This window comes from Hemitrygon akajei, chromosome 20 (genome assembly GCF_048418815.1).
Source record: "Hemitrygon akajei chromosome 20, sHemAka1.3, whole genome shotgun sequence".
Taxonomy (NCBI): Eukaryota; Metazoa; Chordata; class Chondrichthyes; order Myliobatiformes; family Dasyatidae; genus Hemitrygon; species Hemitrygon akajei.
This window is the reverse complement of record NC_133143.1, coordinates 24107512-24132759: the sequence shown is the minus strand read 5'-3', so window position 1 is coordinate 24132759 and position 25248 is coordinate 24107512. Positions and strand designations below refer to the sequence as shown.

Below are 25248 nucleotides of genomic sequence, written 5' to 3'. Positions count from 1 at the left end.
TCAGAACTGTCTGTGGTGTGCAGAGAACCTGGGAGCCTTCCCAGAGCTCTGTGAAAGTTTATATTTGTGATGCTGTGTCAGTGTTGAAAAAAAAATTGGCTTTCAAATTTTTGGATAAGGTGTACTCAACCTGTACTAAGAATCCACTAGGCACTCTGATGCTGAAATTAAGGCAGATGTTAATTAGATGTCAAATCAGGCAGTCCCTTCTACTGTTGGGTGAACAAAATATATATTTAAACATTTGGGAACCCTCCCCAATATCATGAGCAAAATTCTCACCTCGATTCTAAAACATACCGCATCACCTCGAGTTGGATGCTGCACTAACCAGAGCTCATCGACCTCACTGGCTACAAAGTGCTGTGGAACTTCATAAGAGTGCATAAAGGTACAATAATATGAAAAGTTCACATCTTTCCTGCCAATTAACTGCTTGAACTTCCACTCCATCACAGTCCATTTATTTGTCTTCCCTTTTCCCTTGTCTTGGGACTGTATTTGCTTAAACCCAGTTACATATCTAACATTGTCCTAGCTTCGAATGGTTCATTCCAGCTACAGCACAGCCCTCAAATTTCTGTTTGCTTACTTCAATGTATTTATTTAGCATAGAATATGCATTCCAGCCCTTCAAACAATCCCCTGATTTAATCTGAGCCTAATCACAGGTCAATTTACAATGACCTACCATCCAGTAGGTCTTTGGATTGTGGGAGGAAACCTGAGCACTTGGAGGAAACTCACATGGTCGCAGGGGAACATACGAAATCCTTAGAAGCAACGGTGGGAATTGAACCCGGATCGCTGGCACTGTAAAGCATTGTGCTATCATGCCACACCTTCTCTCTAACTGTTTTCCTTTGCTTCAGGGTTCAGACAGTCTCAAGATGCTGAGGAATTACAGGTAGTATCCTCAAACTATGAGCTACTCTTCTCCCACTTTAGGAGTTCAGATGCAATGATCAACCCACTCTTACAAACGTAAAGAAATTGCAGGGCTGAGCACATTCAGTTGGGCCACTAGGAACACAACCACAATTGGCCAAATGCTATCAGCACAGACATGTCTGACTGCAGGAAGTTGATAACAATATAGTAAACTCATCCAGGAGCCCCACATAACATTATCCCTATCAGATTGCAAGCAGCTTACTAAAGTAGAACTCCGAAAGAATTATCCAATTCCCACACCTTAAACTCTAAATTGATGTTAATGCCATCACACATGCACAATTCTCCATGGCAATTAGGCATCAGACAGTACAGATAAATAAATGGCAATATTTCTCTTTTGAAAACTCCATGTGTTGTTTTAAGAATACACTCTACACCAAAGAACAAGACAGTTTGCTCTACTTCATCAAAATACTGTTCTTGAAAAGAGTTAATGACTGCATGATATAATATACAAATTTAAGTTGAATAGACTAATTTGTCCAGTCACTGTAATTTGTCCTAATCACCGATTAGTAAAGAAACAACCCCAAACCTAATGGGAATATTAAAACATAAATAATAGATCTGGACCTTCCTCTATTGAGCATGGCTGACCATCTACCTCAACGTTATGTCCCAGTACTATCCACAGATCAACACAAGTGTCTACTGTACTCTTTTTCGTAGATGCTGCCTGGCCTGCTGAGTACCTCCAGCATTTTGATTGCGTTTGATGTTCAGCATCTGCAGATTTTCTCCAGCCCACATATCCTTGATCCAGAAATATGTTATCAACGTCTTGCATGAACACAATGCACATCTCCACAAACCCCCAGGCTAGAGAATTCCAAAGGTTCACTATCTCCAAGTAAAAAAGCTTTTCCTCATCTCAGTTCAAAATGGCCCACCCCTCATTCCACTAGATTCAGCAAAGGGAAAGCATCCTCCCCATACCTCAGTGTGCCAAACCCTTCAACAACTTTAACATTTCATTGAGATAACTTCTCATTCTTCTAAATTCTACAGAACACAATTTGATCTCTCGTACAAGCCCTTCATCCCTGGCACTGATCTAGTGAATCATCACTCTTCTTGCTGCATAGTGGGTACATCCTTATGTAAAGAGACCACAACTGTCCTCAGTGCTCAAGGAGTTGTACCTCAGAAGTGCAAAATATAACTTTGTGATTGGGTAAGTAAAATACTTAAAAACATGAAACCAGAGTAAACAGGATGCTGGGAAATACAATGTTACTACAGTTAGCTGAAGTCCATGCTGACTGTGAGCTCCCAAATGACCTAAAACAAGGAATAGGTATACATAATTTGAACAGTTACTTCAATTTAGCAAAACTCAGCATTTCAAAATGACGAAAAGTTCATCTAAGATTAAACAATCATCAGGAGTTTTGGCTTCTCAACTTCGTTCCTTAGAAGACCCAACTAATGGCACTTTGCATAGAAAATCATTCCCAACATTCCACCCCAAGTTTTAAGAAAGTTTGAATCAGGTGTACGCAAAAAGTTTCTTTTATCGATTCAAACATCATTTATCTAACAAACATAACTAGTACTAAATTATTTCTTCCGAATTTTTGTTATGAAATGGAGCTTTTAGGCAATACCTGATGAAACTTGCTGAAAATGAGGGGGTGATTTAGGGCAGAGCAAACTGAAAGCACAAATCAGAATTAATAACTTTCTAAAACTTAAGTATTACTAGAAATTTCGAGGGGGAAAATATTCCAATTATATTTGTCCATTAATGCCGTGCCTTTCCATCAGGTTTTGCCTACCATATAAACTTCTGAAACAAATACTACACGGGGCGCAATCTGGAGGGAACAGATCCTGCTGCTAAATTGTTAGAACGACTTGGGCTAGCTCAAAAGGCAACGCCAAAGTCGTGTAAGCCCGATAGCGGGGGACGGCAGCGAAGGAAACAAAGTCGAGGCCTGCACTGGCAGCGGTTCCAGGCACTAGGCCCTTCGGAGACACGCGGCACCGAGACGTCCGGACCGGCGCCGGGCTGCTGCTGATCTCTCACCGCTCGCCTGCCGGCACCCACATCCCCAACACCCTGGGGGACGGGAGCAGAAGAGGAGAACGGCGCCGACATTAACAAATGGGCCTGTTGAGTGGGTGAGTGCGACCAACTCTGACCCAAAGCATAGGAGTGGGGGGCGGGGGGAGAGAGAGAGGGAGAAGCCTGCCGGCGGAAGGAACGGGAAGAGCGGGGGAGGGGGGGGGGTCCAGCGCCACCCCGAGCCCCGTTCATCCGGGTCGCCGCCATAGGGGCGATGATGTGTCACTATAGCACCTAGGGCCCCGCATCCTACTCCCCTCCCCTGAGGCCGTGCGATTCCCCACCCCCCAGGAACGGGCAGCCAATTTACCGGAGTCCTCCCCGGCGTGGCCGGCGCCAGCCCGGTCCTGCTGGCCGCCCCGCGGGGAGTTGAGCAGCCCTCCGTCGCTGCCGTCTGCGTCAGGAGCCGGATCCCGGGGCTGCCAGCACCGGCGCTCTTGCCCGGCGCGCTACCGTTGGCGGCCAAGGCGCTGAACAAGCCAGCGGCCGCTGACGCCCTCTCCGCCGCCACCCCGACTCCAGCCGAACCTCTGCCCGGAACGGGCTGGATTCCTTTTCGCATGCCTTGCAACTTCGGGCCGGTCTCCAGCAATCGGCAATTCCCCACTGGATTATTCTTAATTTATTTGGTAGGCCTCCTCGGAAAAGAATAAAATAACACCGGTGAAAAGTGGGCACAGACCCCAGTGGCCGTGGGCTTAGTAGCGGCAGGAAAGTGAAGGCGGGGACGGCCAAATGCGAAGGATTTAAAAGTCCTGAAAACAGCCCTAAGCTCTGAAAATGGCTCCAGGAAGCTGACGATGAATGAAGGGAGACACTTTACGCGCGTAATGCCTCCCGCGAAACTCAGATTTCCCGCGGCTTTTTCAAACCTAATTTGCATGTCCCTCCTCTTCCTATTGGTTGACTGCCTTCGACTTTGTCTCCACTCACTGGCTTCCCATTGGCCCGTCGGAACGCGGCGCTCGAGGGCTGTTCGAAGGGGGAATCCCGTTGGTTGCGGAGTTCCCTGTTGCTATGACGCCACGTAACGCTCTGACGTTCCAAGGAGATTCCCCTGACCTACTTACATGCTGCCACGGATCTGCATTGGCTCTTGCCAGCACAGGAATGGTGGTTACTTTACCCCCTCCTCCTGTTCATGGATTTTAATTAACTATTAATGTACTGTACTTGCATAAATAAAACTTAAATAAAAACCTTTTCTCCGTGGCTTGTTTTATTTTTAACATTAATTGTTTAAGCCACTAGATGGCGAAACATAATAAGAGTGTCACTATCATAATTTCAACACGTTTTGAAAATGTCATATAAAGTTAACTTTTAGTTGTTTCCAAATGCTGTATAAACATTTTCAAAAAACAAATTCTATCGAAAATTAATTATCTAAAAATTATTTTAATAATTGAAATAGCTACAATATATTATCCTTCATATTTATAATATAATGTATATAGTAAATGCACCTCTTTATAATTTCCAATTTTAGTATACTTTTATAATATTGATCTAACAGATGCAAAATTCACAAATTTACAATTTCATAATTTCTAATCAATTATACTTAATAACTTCTATTTGTCATGATTTGCAGAGCAGACTCGATGGGGTGAATGGCCTAATTCTATTCCGATGTCTTATAGATTCTTAACAACCAAGTGCATTTTTTCGACTGTTATTTTAGGCAGATAAATATTGATGGAAGGTTAACTTTGTAACCTATTTTTCCTTCAAAAAAATGTCTCCATGAAAACTGCGATGAGCTGTTCTGGCAGTGGGAAAGATGTCCATTTTAATGCAGCACATATATCATAGAGAAAAATTGTATGTGAGAAACCAGATTCCCAATGGGAATCTCCAGATGTTTGTTGCATTACCATTCACCTGGGTGTTTTTTGATTCAATTTTGCAAGATCTATTAATTATTTCTAATCACATTCAAAAGTTCTGTGTATAGTTTCTGCAAGACCTTTAAAGCAAGGAGTGGCAATGTTAATGCTATCAATCTCAAATTATTAAATTATTAGAAATTATAGAAGGCTGATAGCTTTCCTGGAATATAGACTATATGGATCCTGAGAGGAATTAATGGTGTATACAGCAATGAGGAGTTAGGGAGAAGGACATTGTAATCAAAGCTAAGAAGTTAAGTTGTTCAGAAATGTTTAATCATACAAAAGTGGTAAAACAGTGAGAATTTCACAAAACAACAGGTGCCATTTTAATTGACATTGAAACATCGTTGGGGTCGTTACTTTTTAAGTTTGTCTGAATGGTTTTGGGGACAAGGGAGAAGAGTTAGGGATCAGGTTAGGGGTTAGGGACAGTGATATGGGTGAGTTAGATGTCAGATTAGGGTTTAGGGTCAGGGATGCAGAGGAATTAGAGACCAGGCCAGAGTCCAGGCCTCCACTCCACACATGAAGCTCAAAAGCCAATGACATTGATTTGTGATGAAGGACACCTGGTGTCTAGGCCTCCGTTTTGCACTCGAAAGCCAGCGATGAGAACATGGAACAAAGGATATCTTGAGTCTAGGTGTCTGCTCCGCTCTGGGAGGCCATCAATGTGGATAGTTGATGAAGAACATCCATGGATATTGAGCTGTCCCAAGTCAGTGGGTCTCACAATCAGATGTCCATGCAAGCAGGAGGCACAAGGCTAGTGAGTCCACAAGCAAGGAGGACAATCAATATTTTTGCTCCTGAGCAAAATATGTGAGAATGCTGTTCTTGGACTACAGTTCAGCATTCAACACCAAAATTCCCTCCAGGCTCGACAAGAAGCTCAGAGACCTTGGCCTTCACCCTGCCTTGTGCAGTTAGATCCTGAATTTCCTGTCAGATCGCCGGCAGGTGGTAAGAGTGGGCTCCCTCACCTCTGCCCCTCTGACCCTCAACATTGGTGCCCCTCAGGACTGTGTCCTAAGCCCTCTCCTGTACTCTCTGTATACCCATGACTGTGTCGCCACCCACAGTTCCAATCCGCTAATTAAATTTGCTGACGATACGACGCTGATTGGCCTAATCTCATATAATAATGAGGCAGCCCACAGAGAAGAAGTCATCACCTTGACACAGCGGCGTCAAGAAAACAACCTCTCCCTCAATGTTGCAAAAACAAAGGAGCTTGTTGTGGACTACAGTAGGAATGGAGACAGGCTAATCCCTATTGACATCAGCACAACAGCGACTCTTTCAAGAAGTTCAGCATGAGTTCCCAAATCCTAAGGACTTTCTACAGGGGCACAATTGAGAGCATCCTGACTGGCTGTATCACTGCCTGGTATGGGAACTGTACTTGCCTCAATCGCAGAGAATGGTGCGGACAGCCCAGTGCATCTGTGGATGTGAACTTCCCACTATTCAGGACATTTACAGCAACAGGTGTGTAAAAAGGGCCAGAAGGATCATTGGGGACCCAAGTAACCCCAACCACAAACTGTTCCAGCTGCTACCATCCAGGAAATGGTACCACAGAATAAAAGCCAGGACCAACAGGCTCCGCGGACAGCCAGGCCATCAGACTGATTAGTTCACGCTGACACAATTGTATTTCTAAGCTCTATTGTCTGTACTGTTGTGGATCTTACTGTACATACTATTTAATACAAATTACTATAATTTGCACATTGCACATTCAGATAGAGACGTAATGTAAAGATATTTACTCTTCACGTATGTGAAGGATGTAAGAAATAAAGTCAATTCAATTCAATTCCTGGGCCTGTACATACCTCATTTTGCAAAATACCTGTCAATGCCTGGATCATCATAGTACCTCTGTGCACAAGACAGTTTGTTCTAGAAAGAGGTTAGTATTTTCTGAGTTATATGACATAGTTTCCCAGACCCAACCTCAAATAAACGATGAAAGAATGCACTTCTGGAATAATTTAAAACTCTTTCTGGCAATTGACATGGGGATCATAGAGCAAGAAGGAGGGTTGTTATTGTCTGCAGCCTGGCAACCATTGACAACTGAAGCTTAAGAGATGCAGATATTTTTGCCTATGTTCCAGAATTAACCTGTACTGTTCCCTCTTTGTGGCCAACACGATTTTGGAAGCCACATTGTACCTTTATTAAGTACAGGTGTAATTTGCAGTTTTTTCATTATAATAGATAATTACTCCGAAATTACTGTAGTGCTTTCCTCAATGAACAAGGTCAGGATTTAGCATCCTTAAAAGAATGAAATAAAGCAGCCAATTGGTTAATTTGAATGACTAAGTAATCCATTGTCCAGCAGACAGATGTTGGCCAGGAAGCCGGGACAGCTTGTTATTCTGCAATTCCTCGTTATTGAATGGAGTTTGAACTTCTTAACTTGGAGTCAAGGAAACTACCACTGAAATAAATTAGCTGATTGTACAGTTTCACTTTAATTTGAACAGAAATAATGGAAAGGCATATTTTTGCTTCCAATTCAGATCCCGTATGTTGAGGCTGTACACCCGCTTATTAATGCAAATACCTAATCAGCCAATGATGTGGCAGCAACTCAATGCATAAAAGCAAGCAGACATGGTCAAGGGGTTCAGCTGTTGTTGAGACCAAACATCAGAATGGGGAAGAAAGGTGATCTAAGTGGATTTGATAGCGATTGTTGGTGCCACACAGGGTGGTTTGAGTACCTCAGAGACTGCTGATCTCCTGGCATTGTCACACACAACAGACTTCAGAGTAGGGACTCCCAACCTTTTTTTAATGCCATAGACCAATACCAGTAGGCATGGGTTCCGCGGACCTCAGGTTGGGTAATCCTGCTCTAGAATTTACAGAGCATGGTGTGAGAAACAAACAACATCTAATGAGAGGTAGTTCTGAGGGTGAAAATGCCCAATAAGGAGCGAGGACAGAGGAGAATGGCCAAACTGGTTCAAGCTGACAGGAAGACAACAGTAACTCAAGTAACCATGCATTACAACAGTGGTGTGCAGAAGAGCTTCTCTGCGATCACTTTATTACACACAACAGATAGCTATTAAAATGGCCACTGAATGTATAGAGACACATGTTGTTTTAAGTTATTAACCTAGAGTACACATTTTTTTATGAACTGCACATACAGTGCATTATGAGAATGTATCTTTTCAGGAGCTTAAGACAGTACGGCTATACTTTATTAGGAGTTTGAAGAGATTTGGCATGTCAACAAATACACTCAAGAACTTCTATAGTTGTACCGTGGAGAGCATTCTGACAGGCTGCATCACTGTCTGGTATGGAGGGGCCACTGCTCAGGACTGAAAGAAATTTTATTATTATTATTATTTTATTTATTTTTTTCTCTCGCTGCTGGATTATGTATTGCATTGAACTGCTGCTGCTAAGTTAACAAATTTCACGTCACATGCTGGTAATAATAAATCTGATTCTGCTGTGGGATAAAGGACTTTGTGTATGCTACAGGGTTCCAAACATTCATTCCCTGTCCTCTGAGCATTTAACACAAACCTGCATGGAGGTTGTTGATGTCGCAGTGACATCAATGCAGCACACAGGATCTGCTGATGACAGAATTCTACTACACACACAAAATTCACAAATGGAGTGGGGTTGAAGCACTGAACGGGAGCATTGAGATTGTTTCAGCACTGTAAGATTTGATCTTATTTCAGGGTCAAAAGCTAAACACAATGCCACAATAGGTGGTTTTACTTATCCACATGACGTTAACTGACAGTTATAAAAGTGAGAGTAAGCTGTATTATGTGTGCTAACCGGCTTGAACCAGAGATGCCTGTGCATTCCGCAAATACATATTCTTGCCAAAAGAATGTGTGGCCAGGCACAGCTCAAACGCTATAAATTTGCCGATGACACTTCTATTGCTGGCAGAATTTCAGATGGTGACGAGGAATCATACAGAATTATCTGGTTGAGTAGCATTGCTACAACCTTGCACTCAATGGTAGCAAGACTAAGGAAATGATTGTGGACTTCAGGAAGGGGAAGGTCGGGGAACACACACCAATCCTCATTGCTAAGTGGAAAGAATGAGCAGTTTTAATTTCTTGGACGTCATCATTTCTGAAGAGCTACGCTGGGCCGAACATATTAATGCAATTACAAAGAAAACATGACAGCAGCCATAGGAGTTCGAGGGGACTTAGTATATCATCAAAGACGATCTCAAATTTCCACAGATGATACCGTGGAGTGCATTCTAACTTGTTGCATCACCGCCTAGTACAGAGGAGCTACTGCACAAGATTGGGAAAAGCAGCAGAAAGTTTCAAAAAGGCAGCATCCATCATTAAGGACATGTCTTTTTCTCATTGCTACTATCAAGGAGGTGGTACAGGAGCCTGAAGGCACAGACACCATGTTTTAGAAACAGTTTCTTACCCTCCTCCATCATATTTCTGAATGGACAATGAACCCATGTACCTCACTTCTATTTTTCTCTCTTTTTGAACTAATTATTATGTATCTTTTATTGTAATTTTTAGTTTTTTATTATTATGTATTGCCAGGTACTGTTGCCACAAAACAACAAATTTCAAGATCTATTAAACCTGATTTAGATTTGATTCTAATACTGAGATACAGGCCCTCTGCAAACTGGAATGAGCAGTAGCCTGTCTTTGGTTTGCACATGCTGGAAGAATGCAGAGTAGACACTGATTATACGAATCCACTACCAGCACAATGATCCAGTTGATGTCATGTGTCAAAAGCACACAGAGGCAACTGAATGAACAGTTCTGCATTTCTGGTTGTTTGCAGGAGAGGCATAATGTGAAGCTCCTTTATCCACTGGTATAACAGCATCGATCAGAGCTTACATCATAGATGCCCGAGCTTCCTCTGCAACATTCTGATATTGTGTGGTTTCTCTTTGTCCTCTAATCAAGACTGGGCCTGGGCCATCATTTCAGAACTAACTGCAACTTCCACGCTGAGAAAGACAGGCTCCAGATCGAATGCATCGACGTATGGAAGGTTGAAGCTATATTGGCTCATACTTTTGGACATTTAATGCAGCCACTCAGGTTGTGCCTACCAATGCATCATAGAATCCATTGTGCGAATCTATCAACCTTTCCTGTAGGCTACCCCATTTAAGTATCTGGAAGCTGGCAAATTGATTATCTTTTCCTTCTGCCAAGTCTGCATTTTAACTTATCCCTATGCCTATTCAACCTCTGAGAGGGTATCCTATACAATGCAAACAGACTGAGCTGTTGATCACAAGTGATAAATGATGAAGTTATTTTCTCATCGTTGGCTTCTTGTTCAGGTCAGGGGAGAGATCTTGGATGTCTGTAAGAGGAACGGCACCAGGAAAGGCTTACAAAGAGTCCTGGCAAGTTAAAGGTGCATGCTTACACTACTTGCATTGTGAAAAACAGAAGAAATTGAAAGGTAATGGCAATGATCATCTTCAAAGATCTTGCCTCATCCTGTATCCATTTTTTTGGGGCTTCACTTCAGCAACAACTATAAAATCTTTTCATAAGTGCCAGGAAACGATGGAAAAAGATCCCCTAGCTGATTTGTCAGTATAGCCTGTCTTGACTGTATCCTGCTGTAAAATTGCCCAATGTATCTCAAATGAACTCTTGTTAAATTCTCTTCCTTTGTAGCATATTGTCATTGTATGCTTAATTTTGCACTGTATCAATGTTCCTTATTGTGATTTGGGGTTTTTTAATTTGTTAAATGTATAGAAAAAACTAATAATAAAAAAAAAGAACTCCACCACTGGGAGCATCCTCAAAGTACCTCCACTTTAAGAAAGGCTGGCATTACCTTTAATCAGAATCAGATTCAGATTTATTCAACACCATTAGAGCATAAGATATCAGAGCAGATTGAGAGCATTTGGCCCATTGAGTCTGCTCCGCCTCATCATGTCTGATCCAATTTTCCTCTCAGCCCCAATCTCCTCCCTTCCCCCTGTATCTCTTCATGCCCTGACCATTCAAGAAACTGTCAACCACTGCCTTAAATACACATAAAGGCTTGGCATCAACAGCTGTCTATGGCAAAGAATTCCACAACCACTCTCTGGCTAAGGAAATTCCGCCTCATCTCTGCTCTAAAAGGACAGCCTCAATTCTGAGGTTGTGTCCTCTGGTCTTAGACTCTCCCACCATAGGAAACATCCTCTCCACATCCACGCTAACAAGGCCTTTCACCATTCGATAGGTTTCAATGTGGTCACCCCTCATTGTTCTGAAACCCAGCAAATACAGGTCCAGAGCCATCAAGCTCTCTTCATATGACGAGACATTCAATCCTGGAATTATTTTCATGAACTTCCTTTGAACCCTCTCCAGTTTCAGCACATAATTTTTAAGATAAGAGGCCCAAAACTACTTACAGTACTCCAAGTGAGGCTTCACCAGTACTTTAAAAAGTTTCAACATTACATCCTTGCTTTTATATTCTAATGCTCTTGAAATGAATGCTAACATTGCATTGGCCTTCTGCACCACAGACTCAACCTACAAATTAACATTTAGGGAATCCTGCATCAGTATTTTTGTATTTTCTCTCCATTTAGAAAATAGTCACTCCTTTCATTTCTTCTACCAAAGTGCATGGCCATACACTTCCTGACACTGTATTCCATCTGCCATTTCTTTGCCCATTCTCCTAATCTGCCTAAGCCTCTCTACTTCCTCAAAACTACCTGCCTCTCCAGCTATCTTCATATCATATGCAAACTTTGCAACAAAGCCATTAATTCCATCATCCAAATCATTGATATATAACATAAAAAGAATCCGTCCAAACCCAAACCCCTGTAGACCACCAGTAGTCACCAGCAGCCAGCTAGAAAAGGCTCCCTTTATTCCCACTCTTTGCTTCCTACCAATCAGCCACTGCTTCATCCATGCTAGAATATTTCCTGTAATACCATGGGCTTATGACTCTTTAAGCAGCCTCATGTTTGGCAACTTGTCAAAAGCCTTCTCAAAATCCAAGTATACAACATCAACCGATTCTACTTTGCTTGTTATTTCTTCAAAGAATTCTAAAAGATTTGTCAAAGGCAAGATTTTCCCTTGAGGAAACCATGCTGACTTTGGCCCATTTTATCATGTGCTTCCAAAGTACCCAGAGACCTCATCCTTAATAATCTCCAATATCTTCCCAACCACTGAGGTCAGACCAACTGGCCTATAGTTTCCTTTCTTCTCCCTCTCTCCCTTCTTGAAGAGTGACTTATCCAGGTCCAGGTGACTTATCTACCCTCAGATCTTTCAGTTACTCAAGAACCTTTTCTCTGGTTACAGTGACTTCACACTCTTCTTGCCCCTGACAGCAGGAACTTCCACCATACTGCTAGTGTCTGCCACTAATCTGCATTTTAGATCCAAGGATATGCTGAGGGAGCCTGCAAGTGTTGCCACACATCTCGGTGCCAACTTTGCATGCCAACTCTGTTCAGCAGAACAATGTTCAGTACTAGCACTGGTAATCGTCCCATCCCAAATTTAGACCAGCTACATTAATACTGCAAGAATAAATATAGTAGTTCTTGCTCCCTGAATATTGAAATCATCAAGTTGAAAGGTGCATCAACCTTGGGTTAATCACTTATCGCTATCCTAAAGCATGGTTTTGTTTTAGCTTCACTTATCTTTTCTTGTCCCATTGTACTACAATTTGCAGTGCATGCCAATGGGTGCCATAAAAACAGTATCAAACATTTCCATAAGTAACTCTGCCATCTGTGATCGTGCTTCAAGATATTATTGTTGAGCAAGCTGACCATGACTTGACTGCTTATTTTCATATTTCATTGATATGTATAGAAAGTTCTCCATAAACATTTGAGAAGAACCTGTAGTACAGGTTAATATTTTAGGCATATTTTAAAATTATCAAAGTTCAAAGTGAATGTATTATCAAAGTACATATATGTCATCATACAGAACCCTGAGATTCACTTGCTTATGGGCAATTACAGCAAGTACAAGAAACACGATAGAATCAATGAAGGATTGCCCTGCCCCCCTGCACATTGGATGGACAGCAACCATTATGCAAAAGAATGTGCAAATAAAAAACAAGGAAAAAGACAAAAATAATAATTAATAAACAAGCATTAAATATAAAAAAAACAGGTGCAGAGGCCTTGAAAGTGATTCAAAAGGTTGTGGACACAGCTCAGTGATGGGCTGAGTGAAATTGAGTTAAGTTATCCCCTCTGGTTCAAGAGCATGATGGTTGTGGGCTAATAACTATTCCTGAACCTGGTGTTGTGGCTCCTGAAGCTTTTGTACCTTCTTCCTGATGGTGACAAGAAGAGAGCATGGTGGAGGTCCTTAATGATGGATGCTGCCTTCCTGGGACAGCGCTCAATGTAGATGTGCTCAGTGACGGGGAGGGCTTTACTTGTGATGGACTGGGGTGTATCTGCTTCTTTTTGTATGCTTTTCTGTTCAAAGGCTTTGGTGTTTCCATACCGGGCTTTGATGCAACCAGTCAATATACTCTCCACCACCCATCTATAGAAGTTTGTCAATGTTTTGAAGACATGCCAAATCTTTTCAAATTTCTAAGAAAGTAGAGGTGCTGGAAGTAGTATACTGTCTCCTGCAATGGCCTACACCAACTCATTGTACAATTGTTTTACTTTCAGTTAAACAAGCTTCGGATATCTACCCTTCCGCAATAATTCTTTACTTAGTAATTGAACAGTAATAATGCTGTCATTTCTTTTCAAATCTTAAAAGCTTCAGTTAATGATCTTACATTTATTTTCCTAAGTAACTAAAAATAACACTCTTAATATTTCCTAATAATTAAAATTATTGAATTTTTGGAATCATTTTCATTGCTTGCACCTGTTCACTGTCTAAGGCAATATATTATTTTCAGAATTGCAGAGCACAGTAAGGAAATAATTTTCTCATCTATTGCTTATGCAAAACAATGAATGCAGTTAAGTGGCTGTGTTGGCTCAGTGCCCCTGAGTTGTACAGTTCAAGCTCCACACTGCTGACTTACTCACAGTTCACTGATAATGCACTGAGAGAGACTTGCTTTCAGAGGCTGTAACATTTGTTGGATAAGAAATTAAACTCACTTCTCAGATAGGCAATAAAGCTCCCATGGCTCTATGCAAGGAGAATCAAGAGATTTCCCTGATTTGTTGATCGAGAATTATCTTAAAATGACAACAGTAAAATGGATTATATTGATTAAAGATTAAAAGATTAGCTTTATTTGTCATGTGTACATTGAAACATCAAAACATACAATGAAATGCGTCGCTTTGCATTAAATCAAATCAACGAGGATTATACTGGTCAGCCCACAAGTGTCTCCACACTTTTGCCGACAACACAGCATGGCACAACTCCTTTGGGTCAATTATCTCATTCCATGTGAAAACCAATTGATTGGTTTGTTCAAATTTATCAAGAGTATTTCACACTATTTCTGAAACTTCTGAGGACATGAAAAATATAGGAAATCAATTTTTAAGTTTCCATCCTTTTTTTTAATTATGTGTAGAACACATAAGAATCCTTCCCTGGACAGATCATGAACTTACTCAACAATACAACCTCTTTTTGACTTTCAGTTCTGTAATTAGTACTACATTTCCACTACAGCTGCTACTCTGTATGGTTAATAAAAATGACTGTTAAATTTCTTTTCTGGTCATTGTTAAGACATAATTTTTACTCCTTGTCCCCACATAAACTGTTCTAAGAACTACTTTGAACTGCAAATGCCCAGATAACACTGAATGAATGCATTGTCATGCTTGGCATTTTAGTGCAGATATTTCCTGAATATCTTGAATTATAAGTTGTAATTATAAGTTGTCTTACAATTCACAAGATTAAATTCAGCAATAAAATCCTGTGCAAAAATGTTACTTTTGTCCTATGAAGGAATATGACAGGGGTATTCAGCTGTCACGACCACGAGGAATTCAGGTTGTGTGCAAACAGGATATACAATCTGAGTGTAGCTTGTGATACCAGAGGGAAAGAAGAGTTGAGTGTTGTGCAGACACTTCATTTTGCATGAATTGCTCTTCAAGATTTCCTTCCACAGATTGGCACCTTCATTCACATTTCTTCACACTCTTGCCACAACTGTGACTACATCCTGTAGTTCAGCAATTGCTTCTACAACAGATTGCTATGATTGCTGGTGCCCTATTCAGCACTGTAGATCATGAACCTGTAGTCCTCCATCTGGATGACAATGTGGAAGGGATCCAACACTATCGCTCGATCAATGCATTGGCTCTTGTTTGCCTATCAGCCGAACCGGACTGATTTTTGCTCAAATAGAGAGTTGACAATTCAACGTCAGAATTTGAGGCTAGGACAAGGTTACCTTGTAAGGTCACATTGAGATTCAAGTTTATAGTCATAGGCATGCATACATACAAGGCAAAAATGCCATGAAAATTAGCTTTTTCAGGTTAGTTCTAGAACATGATGACAATAAGAAAGCTGTTGCTGCCAGTTTTTCAACAACCATGTTTTGTGGTAGGGGTTCTCCATTCTCAAACTAGCAAAGTCATAAATGCAAGATAGGCACTAAGGGAACACACAAAGATAATGATTTCATGTTTCCCTGTGATTTGCGATGTTTTCACTTATAAATTTCATGTACAATATTTCTTCTTTTTTACTTTTAATTTTGACTAGGTGATACTGCAACAATTGGCCTCAGATGGAAAGTAGCACAAGGTGTAGCTAAGGAATGGAAAATGTTTGCATCATTGTCAGTTCAGTAATTCATTGTAAGTTGGTCAAAGAGTTCTGCTCCTTCTCATTGGTTCTGCTACCAAACCTGGTGTTCCCTCAGCAATGGGCCGATAAGTGTGCACAGTTGTTGCAAGTTGCAGACCTGGGCTGCTGGGCAGACTGGTCCTGCATAGTACAGTACTCTAGTCTGCACTCCAGCATCTGCTCCCACCTGTATAGTTGTGTCTGCCCCCATTGCCTTCAGTATGCCAGAAAAGTCAATGGGCAATTACTCAAATGAGCTTTTAAAGATCAAGACCGCCTGCAAAAACAGACCAAAGAAACATAGAGATACCAACCTTTATATCCATCACATTTTTTCCAAACTCTCAGACAATGTAGGCAATCAAATGTAAATATCATCTCCAGACCAGCATTCCACTCACTGATACCTTGATAACACTTGGTTGTCTCCATTGGAAGGCCACACTGTTCACATTTCCAACATCAGAATGCCAAAACAAATACAGTATTCAGAGCTCCATCATATCAAGGTATCACAGGTGGACAGAAGAAATGATTCGAAGATGTTCAGAAAGCCTCCTTGTGAAAATGTAACAATCCCACCAACTCATAGGAATCCTTGTCTTATAAAAACTCAAATCAGAAAAAGATCATTTAGAACGGTATTAGAATTTTGAGTCCATTCTGCTCAAAACCAGTAAAATGGTGAAAGGATTCTATAACTTCCCAAACTACACATAGACCCCACCCCATAAAGCTAATCCTATTCAAAATTTGACAGATTCTGAGAACCCTCATATTGCCATCTCAATTCTGTGAGACCATAAGTAGAATTAGGCCTATCGAGTCTGTTCCACCATTTCATCATAGCTAATCCAATTTTCCCATCAGCCTAAATCTCCTATCTTCTCCCCATATCCCTTCATGCCCTGACCAATCAAGAATCCATCAAGCTCTGCCTTAAATATGTGTAAAGACTTGGCCTCCACAGCTGCCTGTGTCAAAGAATTCCACAGATTCACAACCCTCTGGCTAAAGAAATTCCTCCTCATCTTGATTCTAAAAGGACACCCCTCTATTCTGAGGCTGTATCCTCTGGTCTTAGACTCTTCCATCAGAGGAAGCATCCTCTCCACATCCACTTTACCAAGGCCTTTCACCATTCAATAGGTTTCAATGAGGTCACCTCTCACCCTTCTGAAATCTGGCGAATACAGGCCCAGAGCCATCAAATGCTCTTCACATGACAAGCTATTCTCCTGGAATAATTTCATGAACCTCCTTTGAACACTCTCCAGTTTCAGCACATCCTTTTTAAGATAACAGACACAAAACTGCTTACAATACTCATGTGAGGCCTCACCAATACTTTATAAAGTCTCATAATTACATCTTTGCTTTTACATTCTGGTGCTCTTGAAATGAATGCTAACATTGCATATGCCTTCCTCACCACAGACTCAACCTGCAAATTAGCTTTTAGGCAATCCTGCAGAAGGCCTCACAAGTCCCTTTGCATATCAGTTTTTTTGTATTTTCTCTTCATTTAGATAATCATCAACCCTTTCATTTCTTCTACCAAAGTACATGACCATATAGTTCTCAGCACTGTATTCCATCTGTCATTTTTTGCCCTTTCTCCTAATCTGTCTAAGTCCTTCTGTAGTCTCTCTACTACCTCAAAACTACCTGCCTCTCCACCTATATTCATGTTGTCTGCAAACTTTGCAACAAAGCCATCAATTCCATCATCTAATTCATTGACATATAATGCAAAAAGAATCAGTCCCAACATAAACCCCTGTGGACCACCACTAGTCACTGGCAGTCAGCCAGAAAAGGATCCCTTTATTCCCATACTTCGCCTCCTACCAGTCAGCCACTGCTTTACCCATGCTAGAATCTCTCCTGTAATATCATGGACTTGTAGCTTGCTAGGCGGCCTCGGGTGTGGCTCCTTGTCAAAGGCCTTCTCAAAATCCAAATACACAGCATCAACTGATTTTCCATTGTCTATCCTGCTTGTTATTTCTTCAAAGAATTCCAAAAGATTTGTCAAGCAACGTTTTCACTGAAGGCAATGGGGGCAGACACAACTATACAGGTGGGAGCAGATGCTGTAGTGCAGACTAGAGTTCCCTGGAGTACTGTACTATGCAGGACCAGTCTGCTGACCAGTCCTGTGCTGACTTTGACCTATTTATCATGTCCCTCCAAGTACCCAGAGACCTCATCTTTACTCATTGACTCCCAACCACTGAGGTCAGACTAATTGGCCTATAGTTTCCTTTCTTCTGCCTCCCTCCCTTCTTGAAGAGTGGAGTGACATTAGCAATTTTCCAATCTTCCAGAGCCATAATAGAATGTAGTGATTCTTGAAAGATCACTACTAATGCCTCCATGACCTCTCCAGCCACATCTTTCAGAATCCTGAAATGTACACCATCTGGTCCAAGTGACTTATCTGCCTTCAGATCTTCCAGTTTCCCAAGAACTTTCTCTCGAGTTATGGTAACTTCACACACTTCTTGCCGCCTGACAGCTGGAACTTCCACCATACTGCTGGTGTCTTCCACCATGAAGACTGATGCAAAATACTTATTTAGTTCGTCCGCTATTTCATTGTCCCCCCTTACCACCTCTCCAATATCATTTTCCAGTGGTCCGATATCCACTTTCACCTCTCATTTACACCTTATGTAAATTTACTTTAGATATGGTGTGGAAGTCATCAGGCAGATCTCAGGGAACTGCCTAACTCATGTGACAGCTTCCTGAAAAACAAACACCTCCTAAGCTGTTCCTTACTGTGGCTACACGTTCGACGTCACTGTCTTCTGTTTACACTCACAATCAAGAGAGTGGATTAATTAGCACTTGCAACCACTTTGTGTTGGCTTTGGGAGTCAAAATCAATCACAGAAAGAGTGATACTATGTTCTTTGATAAATGGTCCAATTAATTGTCTGTTCCCTTTGCCACCATGTCTGACCACTTGACGGTGCTGGGAATCTGGTGCAGAGGAGCTGGGGTATGTGGTAAGAAACGGCTAGAGAAGATAACCAAGGTAAAATAAAAATCGGAACTAAGGAACAGCATTTCCCCTCGATGGCAGGCAAGAACCTAGTCACCAGGTGTGAGGTTCAAAGGTTCAAATGTTCATTTATTATCAAAGCATGTATCCCTATACAACTCTGAAATTTGTCTTTTCCAGATAGTCATGAAACAAAGAAAGAACATGAAAGTTGTTCAGAGAGAAACATCAAACCCATTGCCCCTGTACAAGAAAGTATGGCATCCTTATCATCAATCCCCAAAATTCCCCTCCCCACACACATAACAGAACAGGAATATTGACCCCCCCCCAAAAAAAGCCATCCCCGCACAAAAAACTAACAGAACATTAACAGAGCCTCAACCCCCAGACCCCTTTCCCTCTTACAATAAAACAGAAAAGGAATTGGCAATTAAAAAAATAATATAAAATCCATATGTCTGAAAAAAAAATCCACAGTCTATAAACACAATATTCCAATCCATGAACTCAGAAACACAATACCATCCTACAATATCGACATTCATCGAAAGCGAGGGACACCACACGAGGCAGAGAGGCCTACCCGCCTGCCACAGTGAGCCACACAGCGATAGGCCGCTCACAGATTCCTTCTCCGGCAGCAATCAAAAGGCAGGCTGGCACTGAAACTCTTGCTCACCTTCTGCATTCGCCACAATGCCTCAGTCTTCCTCATTGCTTTAATAGGTGATTAATGGACGCTTTAAATGGCGAAATGGAATCGAACATCAGCTCATGCCCTGTCTCGGTTTCTTCGCATCAAGACATTCTGTGATGCACTCGCCTCCCGGAATCTTCTCGGAGACAGCAAAGTGCTGGATCACTCAAACGATCTCCAAACTGTAAATCATAGACTCTAAGAGTCCCAGACATACATTTAAGGTGAAAAACAGATGTAAAAGCAGTAAAAAAGATATTTTCGTTTGCTATCTGGAAGACATTGACCGAGTGAGTGTTGTACACTGGTGCCATCTTGACCGGACACTCAGTGTTGCCATATGTGGTGTAGGTGTCATTCAAACCCACTCCTCCAGTCGCCTGAGCGATCTGCCATTTTATCTGGAAGTCCAAGGTAGAGTGCATCTGATGGCAATGTTGTACCAGTCTCCAGAGAATGGGGGAAAAGATATTCTCCACAATGCTCCCATCCTGATGGCCAACTCAAGTTGAGCATAGTTCTGAAGTGTGCAAACTCTTCAGTGACACGATGTGTTATGATTCTATTTGACCCTGGTATTGTAAAAGGTGGGCTTGACCTTAATTCTGTATCATGTTCCATCAAGCCGGATATCACTAGTCGATCTGTCCTACATAAAAGTTCCTGCAGAAAAATGTCTTTCACCATATCTCCAGCAGTGGTTAGCATGGAATGATCAGCAGGCCCTGCCAGAGACGAACTACAATGGATTCTGTACAATAGTTTCTCAAGCAGAACCATCAAAGCCATTTGGCAAAATGCCTTATTGACAGAATTCACCAACAAGTAGCAAGATCTTACTTGGATGGAAGCTAAAGGGACCCTTCCCATTAAGTTCTTCTTGCGTGGTCAGGGTTTCACCCTCAATGCAGACTGCACTTGGGATGGCTACTGATGAGATGCCAAGAAGGACTGGGGAAGAATGTAAGGATCCTTCCTTAGTTCATTCCTAGCAGTGTATAACCTTAGACTCTCTGACCTACAGGCTGTCAAATGCCAAGCATCAATACAAATATCAACTGTTAATGGAAGATCATCAACTTGGTGAAAGGTGCACTTTGGTCTGCACAAAGATTGTTCATTTTCCAGTGCAAGATTTCCATGAGTGAAATACTGTGGAATGGCGCATTCTTGGCTGCAGCAGAATGTGTTGGGGGATGCATTGAAGTTTGGTGTGGGCACTGTAGAAGTTCTGCGAAGAAGAACCACAATCCGATGTCCTGTTGCCACAGGGCACTGAGGGGTTGGGTTCTGTTTGATAGGCTGAATTAATTCCTGTGTGAAATTTGGAAAGTAGCATGAGTGACTTTGATGCGTTGCAAATAAAAGATAGGTTTGATAACACAATGAATGTAAAAATAGGTATGGATTGTAGTGTATTTCCTGCTTATAACTTATTAATAAAATTAATTTTTAAACAAAAGAAGTTCTGCACTTGCATTCACAATTGCTTTGTGTATAGCCTGGTGGCCATGGTCACCTATTGGGAGCCCTTCTCCACCCCACCCCGCCCCACCCAACCTTACTTTGTTTAGAAACTTTTCCTGCTTCTGTTTCTCCTTTGTTCATTCAACCAGTCATACTTTACTCTCAAGGAAAGCCTTGAAATCAATCAAAACCTTTCAAGACTTTATACATAACAACACGGATGAAAGCCATTCAGCCCATCGGGTTCAATGTCATTAGTCTAAGTATCTCCACAATTTATTCTTCTCAACACGCCCATCAACTCTCCTTAGATTCTTTTTGCCATTGATCTGCAATAGAAGATGATTTACAATGCAATACCATTAACCTGTAGAATGACAAACTAGAGAATTTTTAAAGGACATCCATGGAGACACTGAGAAAATGAGTAAGCTCTCAGCAGCATCTTGAGGTTGGGTTCAAATCTGGGTTCCTAGAGCTGTGATAAAACAGCACTCATTGCTGCACCACTATGCCATCCATCTGATTTGTTCTGCAATTTTAAGGAGGCTTCCGAACACTGTACAATCACATCAAGACAGCAGAAACCAATAAGCAAATAACTAAAATATAGATCATAAATCTTTGGGACAGTGCTGGCAGAAGAGGCTCTTCCTCCAGCTGGATATGTTTCTGTTATGCAAGTTAAAGCAAGTGAGTTAGACAGAGAACTGTTAGGCAAGTTATAAAATTGTTAACTGTACCTCAAGAATCATCTAGTCAAGTACTTTGGCCTCAAATTACATTTTGCAGAGAAACTTGCAGTCTTACAAAACTGTTCAAGCATTGTAAGCCTCATTTTTTTAAACAATAAAACCATAGAGTTGTTTCTTCAAATTAGCTGACTCCCTATCTGTGATTCATTGACAATAGACAATAGACAATAGGTGCAGAAGTAGACCATTCAGCCCTTTGAGCCTGCACTGCCATTTTGAGATCATGGCTGATCATCTACTATCAATACCCGGTTCCTGTCTTGTCCCCATATCTCTTGATTCCCCTATCCATTAGATACCTATCTAGCTCCTTCTTGAAAGCATCCAGAGAATTGGCCTCCACTACCTTCCAAGGCAGTGCATTTCACACCCCCACAACTCTCTGGGAGAAGAAGTTTTTCCTTAACTCTGTCCTAAATGACCTAACCCTTATTCTCAAACCATGCCCTCTGGTACTGGACTCTCCCAGCATCTGAAACATATTTCCTGCCTCTATCTTGTCCAATCCCTTAATGATCTTATATGTTTCAATCAGATCCCCTCTCAATCTCCTTAATTCCAGCGTGTACAAGCCCAGTCTCTCTAACCTCTCTGCGTAAGACAGTCCAGACATCCCAGGAATTAACCTCGTAAATCTACACTGCACTTCCTCAACAGCCAGGATGTCCTTCCTTAACCCTGGAGACCAAAACTGTACACAATACTCCAGGTGTGGTCTCACCAGGGCTCTGTACAAATGCAAGAGGATTTCCTTGCTCTTGTACTCAATTCCCTTTGTAATAAAGGCCAACATTCTATTAGCCTTCTTCACTGCCTGCTGCACTTGCTCATTCACCTTCAGTGACTGATGAACAAGGACTCTGAGATCTCTTTGTATTTCTCCCTTACCCAACTCTACACCATTCAGATAATAATCTGCCTTCCTGTTCTTACTCCCAAAGTGGATAACCTCACACTTATTCACATTAAACGCCATCTGCCAAGTATCTGCCCACTCACCCAGCCTATCCAAGTCACCCTGAATTCTCCTAACATCCTCATCACATGTTACACTGCCACCCAGCTTAGTATTATCAGCAAATTTGCTGATGTTATTTTCTATGCCTTCATCCAAATCATTAACGTAAATGGTAAACAGCTGTGGTCCCAATACCGAGCCCTGTGGCACCCCACTAGTCACCACCTGCCATTCCGAGAAACACCCATTCACCGCTACCCTTTGCTTTCTATCTGCCAACCAGTTTTCAATCCATGTCAATGCCTTCCCCCCGATGCCCTGAGCTTTGATTTTACTCACCAATCTTCTATGTGGGACCTTATCAAATGCCTTCTGAAAATCGAGGTACACTACATCCACTGGATCTCCCCCGTCTAACTTCCTGGTTACATCCTTGAAAAACTCCAACAGATTAGTCAAGCATGATTTACCCTTGGTAAATCCATGCTGGCTCGGCCCAATCCTATCACTGCTATCTAGATATGCCACTATTGAGATCAGGCTATTAAGAGATTTCCAAATAAACAGAACAGATAAACAACTTGTTCTTGGCTATTCAATTACCTCTTAAAACAATATATCAACGTCAGTGTTTGAGTGAAACTAACTTTTTACACTGCCAACAAACTCAAAATCCTTAGGTACAAGTCCTATTAAGAGTGGTAGGGCTTTGGCGAGGTAAGCGGACTTCGTTTGTTTCTCTTTCCATTTTTTTTAGAGGAATAAAGAGCATGTCTGTAGTGTTAGTACCTTGCTCTGGGTGTCAGATGTGGAAATCCTGGGAATCTTTCAGTCTCCCAGATGTCCACATTTGCACCGGGGCACCGAGATGCAACTCCTGAGAGATCGTGTTAGGGATCTGGAACTGTGGCTTCTTGACCTACAACTTATTAGGGAAAATGAGCAGGAGATAGATACTCTGGAAATCAGTGCAAAGAGTTAACATTTTTGAAAGAAAAGCTTTCATTACATTGGGAAAGCTGAGAAGTAAACAACTTTTCAGATGCAAATGAGGGTAAAGGAGGATCACTTTGAAAGCACAGATCTGAAAACATGCACAAAGTGGGACTCTCAGGTAACAGGAGCAGTTACTGGCAAATAAAGGTCCTACAATCAACCTGACGGTCAGATGCTCCTGCCAATTGACAGAGGTTTTCCTATAGATTGAGATATGCCGTTGACAGCATCTCCAGGCCTACAACCCAGTATCATGGGTTGGAAACCTCTGGCCCATTGCCCTGATCCAGCTACATAGCTCACAAGATGCAAGGCAACACCGTGACATCTGCCCACTGCATTTCCATTGGACACTTGATCATCTGCTACAGCCAATCAGGGGAAAGGGAATTTCCTAGGAGCTACATGGAGTTAGTCACCCCGAGGCTGCAGGAGTTAGATAAGTGGGTGACTGTCAGGGAAGGGATGGGAAGAGTTTAGAGAGTAGAGAGCACCTCTGTGGCCATTCCCCTCAGTAATCATTATCTTGTTTTGGATGCTGTTGTGCTTATGTGACCTGACAGGATGACCATGGCGATCGGGTCTCTGGCACTGAGCCTGGTTCCGTGGTGCAAAAAGGAGAGAAGAAGATGAGGAAAGTGGTAGTCATAGGGGATTCCATAGTGAGGGAAACAGACAGGAGGTTCTGTCAGCCTGATAGAGATACCTGCATGGTGTGTTGCCTCCCAGGTGCCAGGGTATAGGATGTCTCGGATTGGGTGCAGAGTATTCTGAAGGGAGAGGGTGAACAGCCAGAATTCTTGGTACAGGTTGGTGCCAATGACATAGGTGGAAAAAGGGTGGAGGTCCTGAAGAGAGAAATCAGGGATTTGGGTAGGAAGCTGAAAAGCTGGACCTCCAGGGTAGTAATTTTGGGACTGTTATTTGTACCATGTGCTAGCAAGTGCAAGACTAGCATGAGCAGATGTATTAATGCGTGGCTGAGAGACTGATGTAGGGGGCAGGACTTCAGCTTCCTGGATCACTGGGGCATCTGCTGGGGGAGGTATGGCTTGTACAAAAAAGATGGGTTACACCTGAACCCAAAGGGGTCCAATATCCTAACAGGCAGGTTTAATAGAGCTGTCATGGAGGGTTTAAACTAATTTGGCAGGGGGATGGGAACCGGAATGATAGAGCTGAGGAACAGGAAAACAGAAATAAATCGAAGGTAGAGTGCAACACAGATGATAGAAAGGACAGGCAGGAGATAAGGAATAATCGCAGCCAGTGAGACGAGTTACAGGGCAATAGAGGCATGGTGCAGTTAAAACAGAAAGCAACAAATACTGGACTGAAAGTGTTGTATTTGAATAAGAAATAAAATGGATGATCTTGAAATTCAGCTACAGATTGGCAAGTATTATGCTGTGGCCATCTCTGAAACTTGGCTAAAGGATGGCTGCCATTGTGAGTTGAATGTCCAAGGATATACAGTGTATCAGAAAGATAGGTTAGTAGGCAGAGGGGGTGGTGTGGCCCTGTGTATAAGAAATAATATTAAATCATTAGAAAGGGATGACATAGGATTGGAAGGCATAGAATCTCTATGGGTTGAGTTAAGATATTGC

At 42.0% G+C, this 25248-nt stretch overlaps 1 protein-coding gene across 2 annotated transcripts in view; it reads right to left on the bottom strand.

Annotated features, from left to right (window-relative positions):
* LOC140713651 (transcription factor E2F3-like) overlaps window positions 1-3669 on the bottom strand; it is a 42390-nt gene extending 38721 nt beyond the window's left edge. Inside the window, exon 1 of one of the 2 annotated variants that reach the window (XM_073024020.1) lies at window positions 3336-3669. In XM_073024020.1, the coding sequence (XP_072880121.1) occupies window positions 3336-3587 (252 nt within the window). In that variant the 5' untranslated portion in view covers window positions 3588-3669. Of the gene's footprint in view, window positions 1-2986; window positions 3103-3335 lie in introns of those variants that run through there. The other variant, XM_073024021.1, reaches the window with a different exon arrangement.
* Between the last annotated feature and the right edge of the window lie 21579 nt (window positions 3670-25248).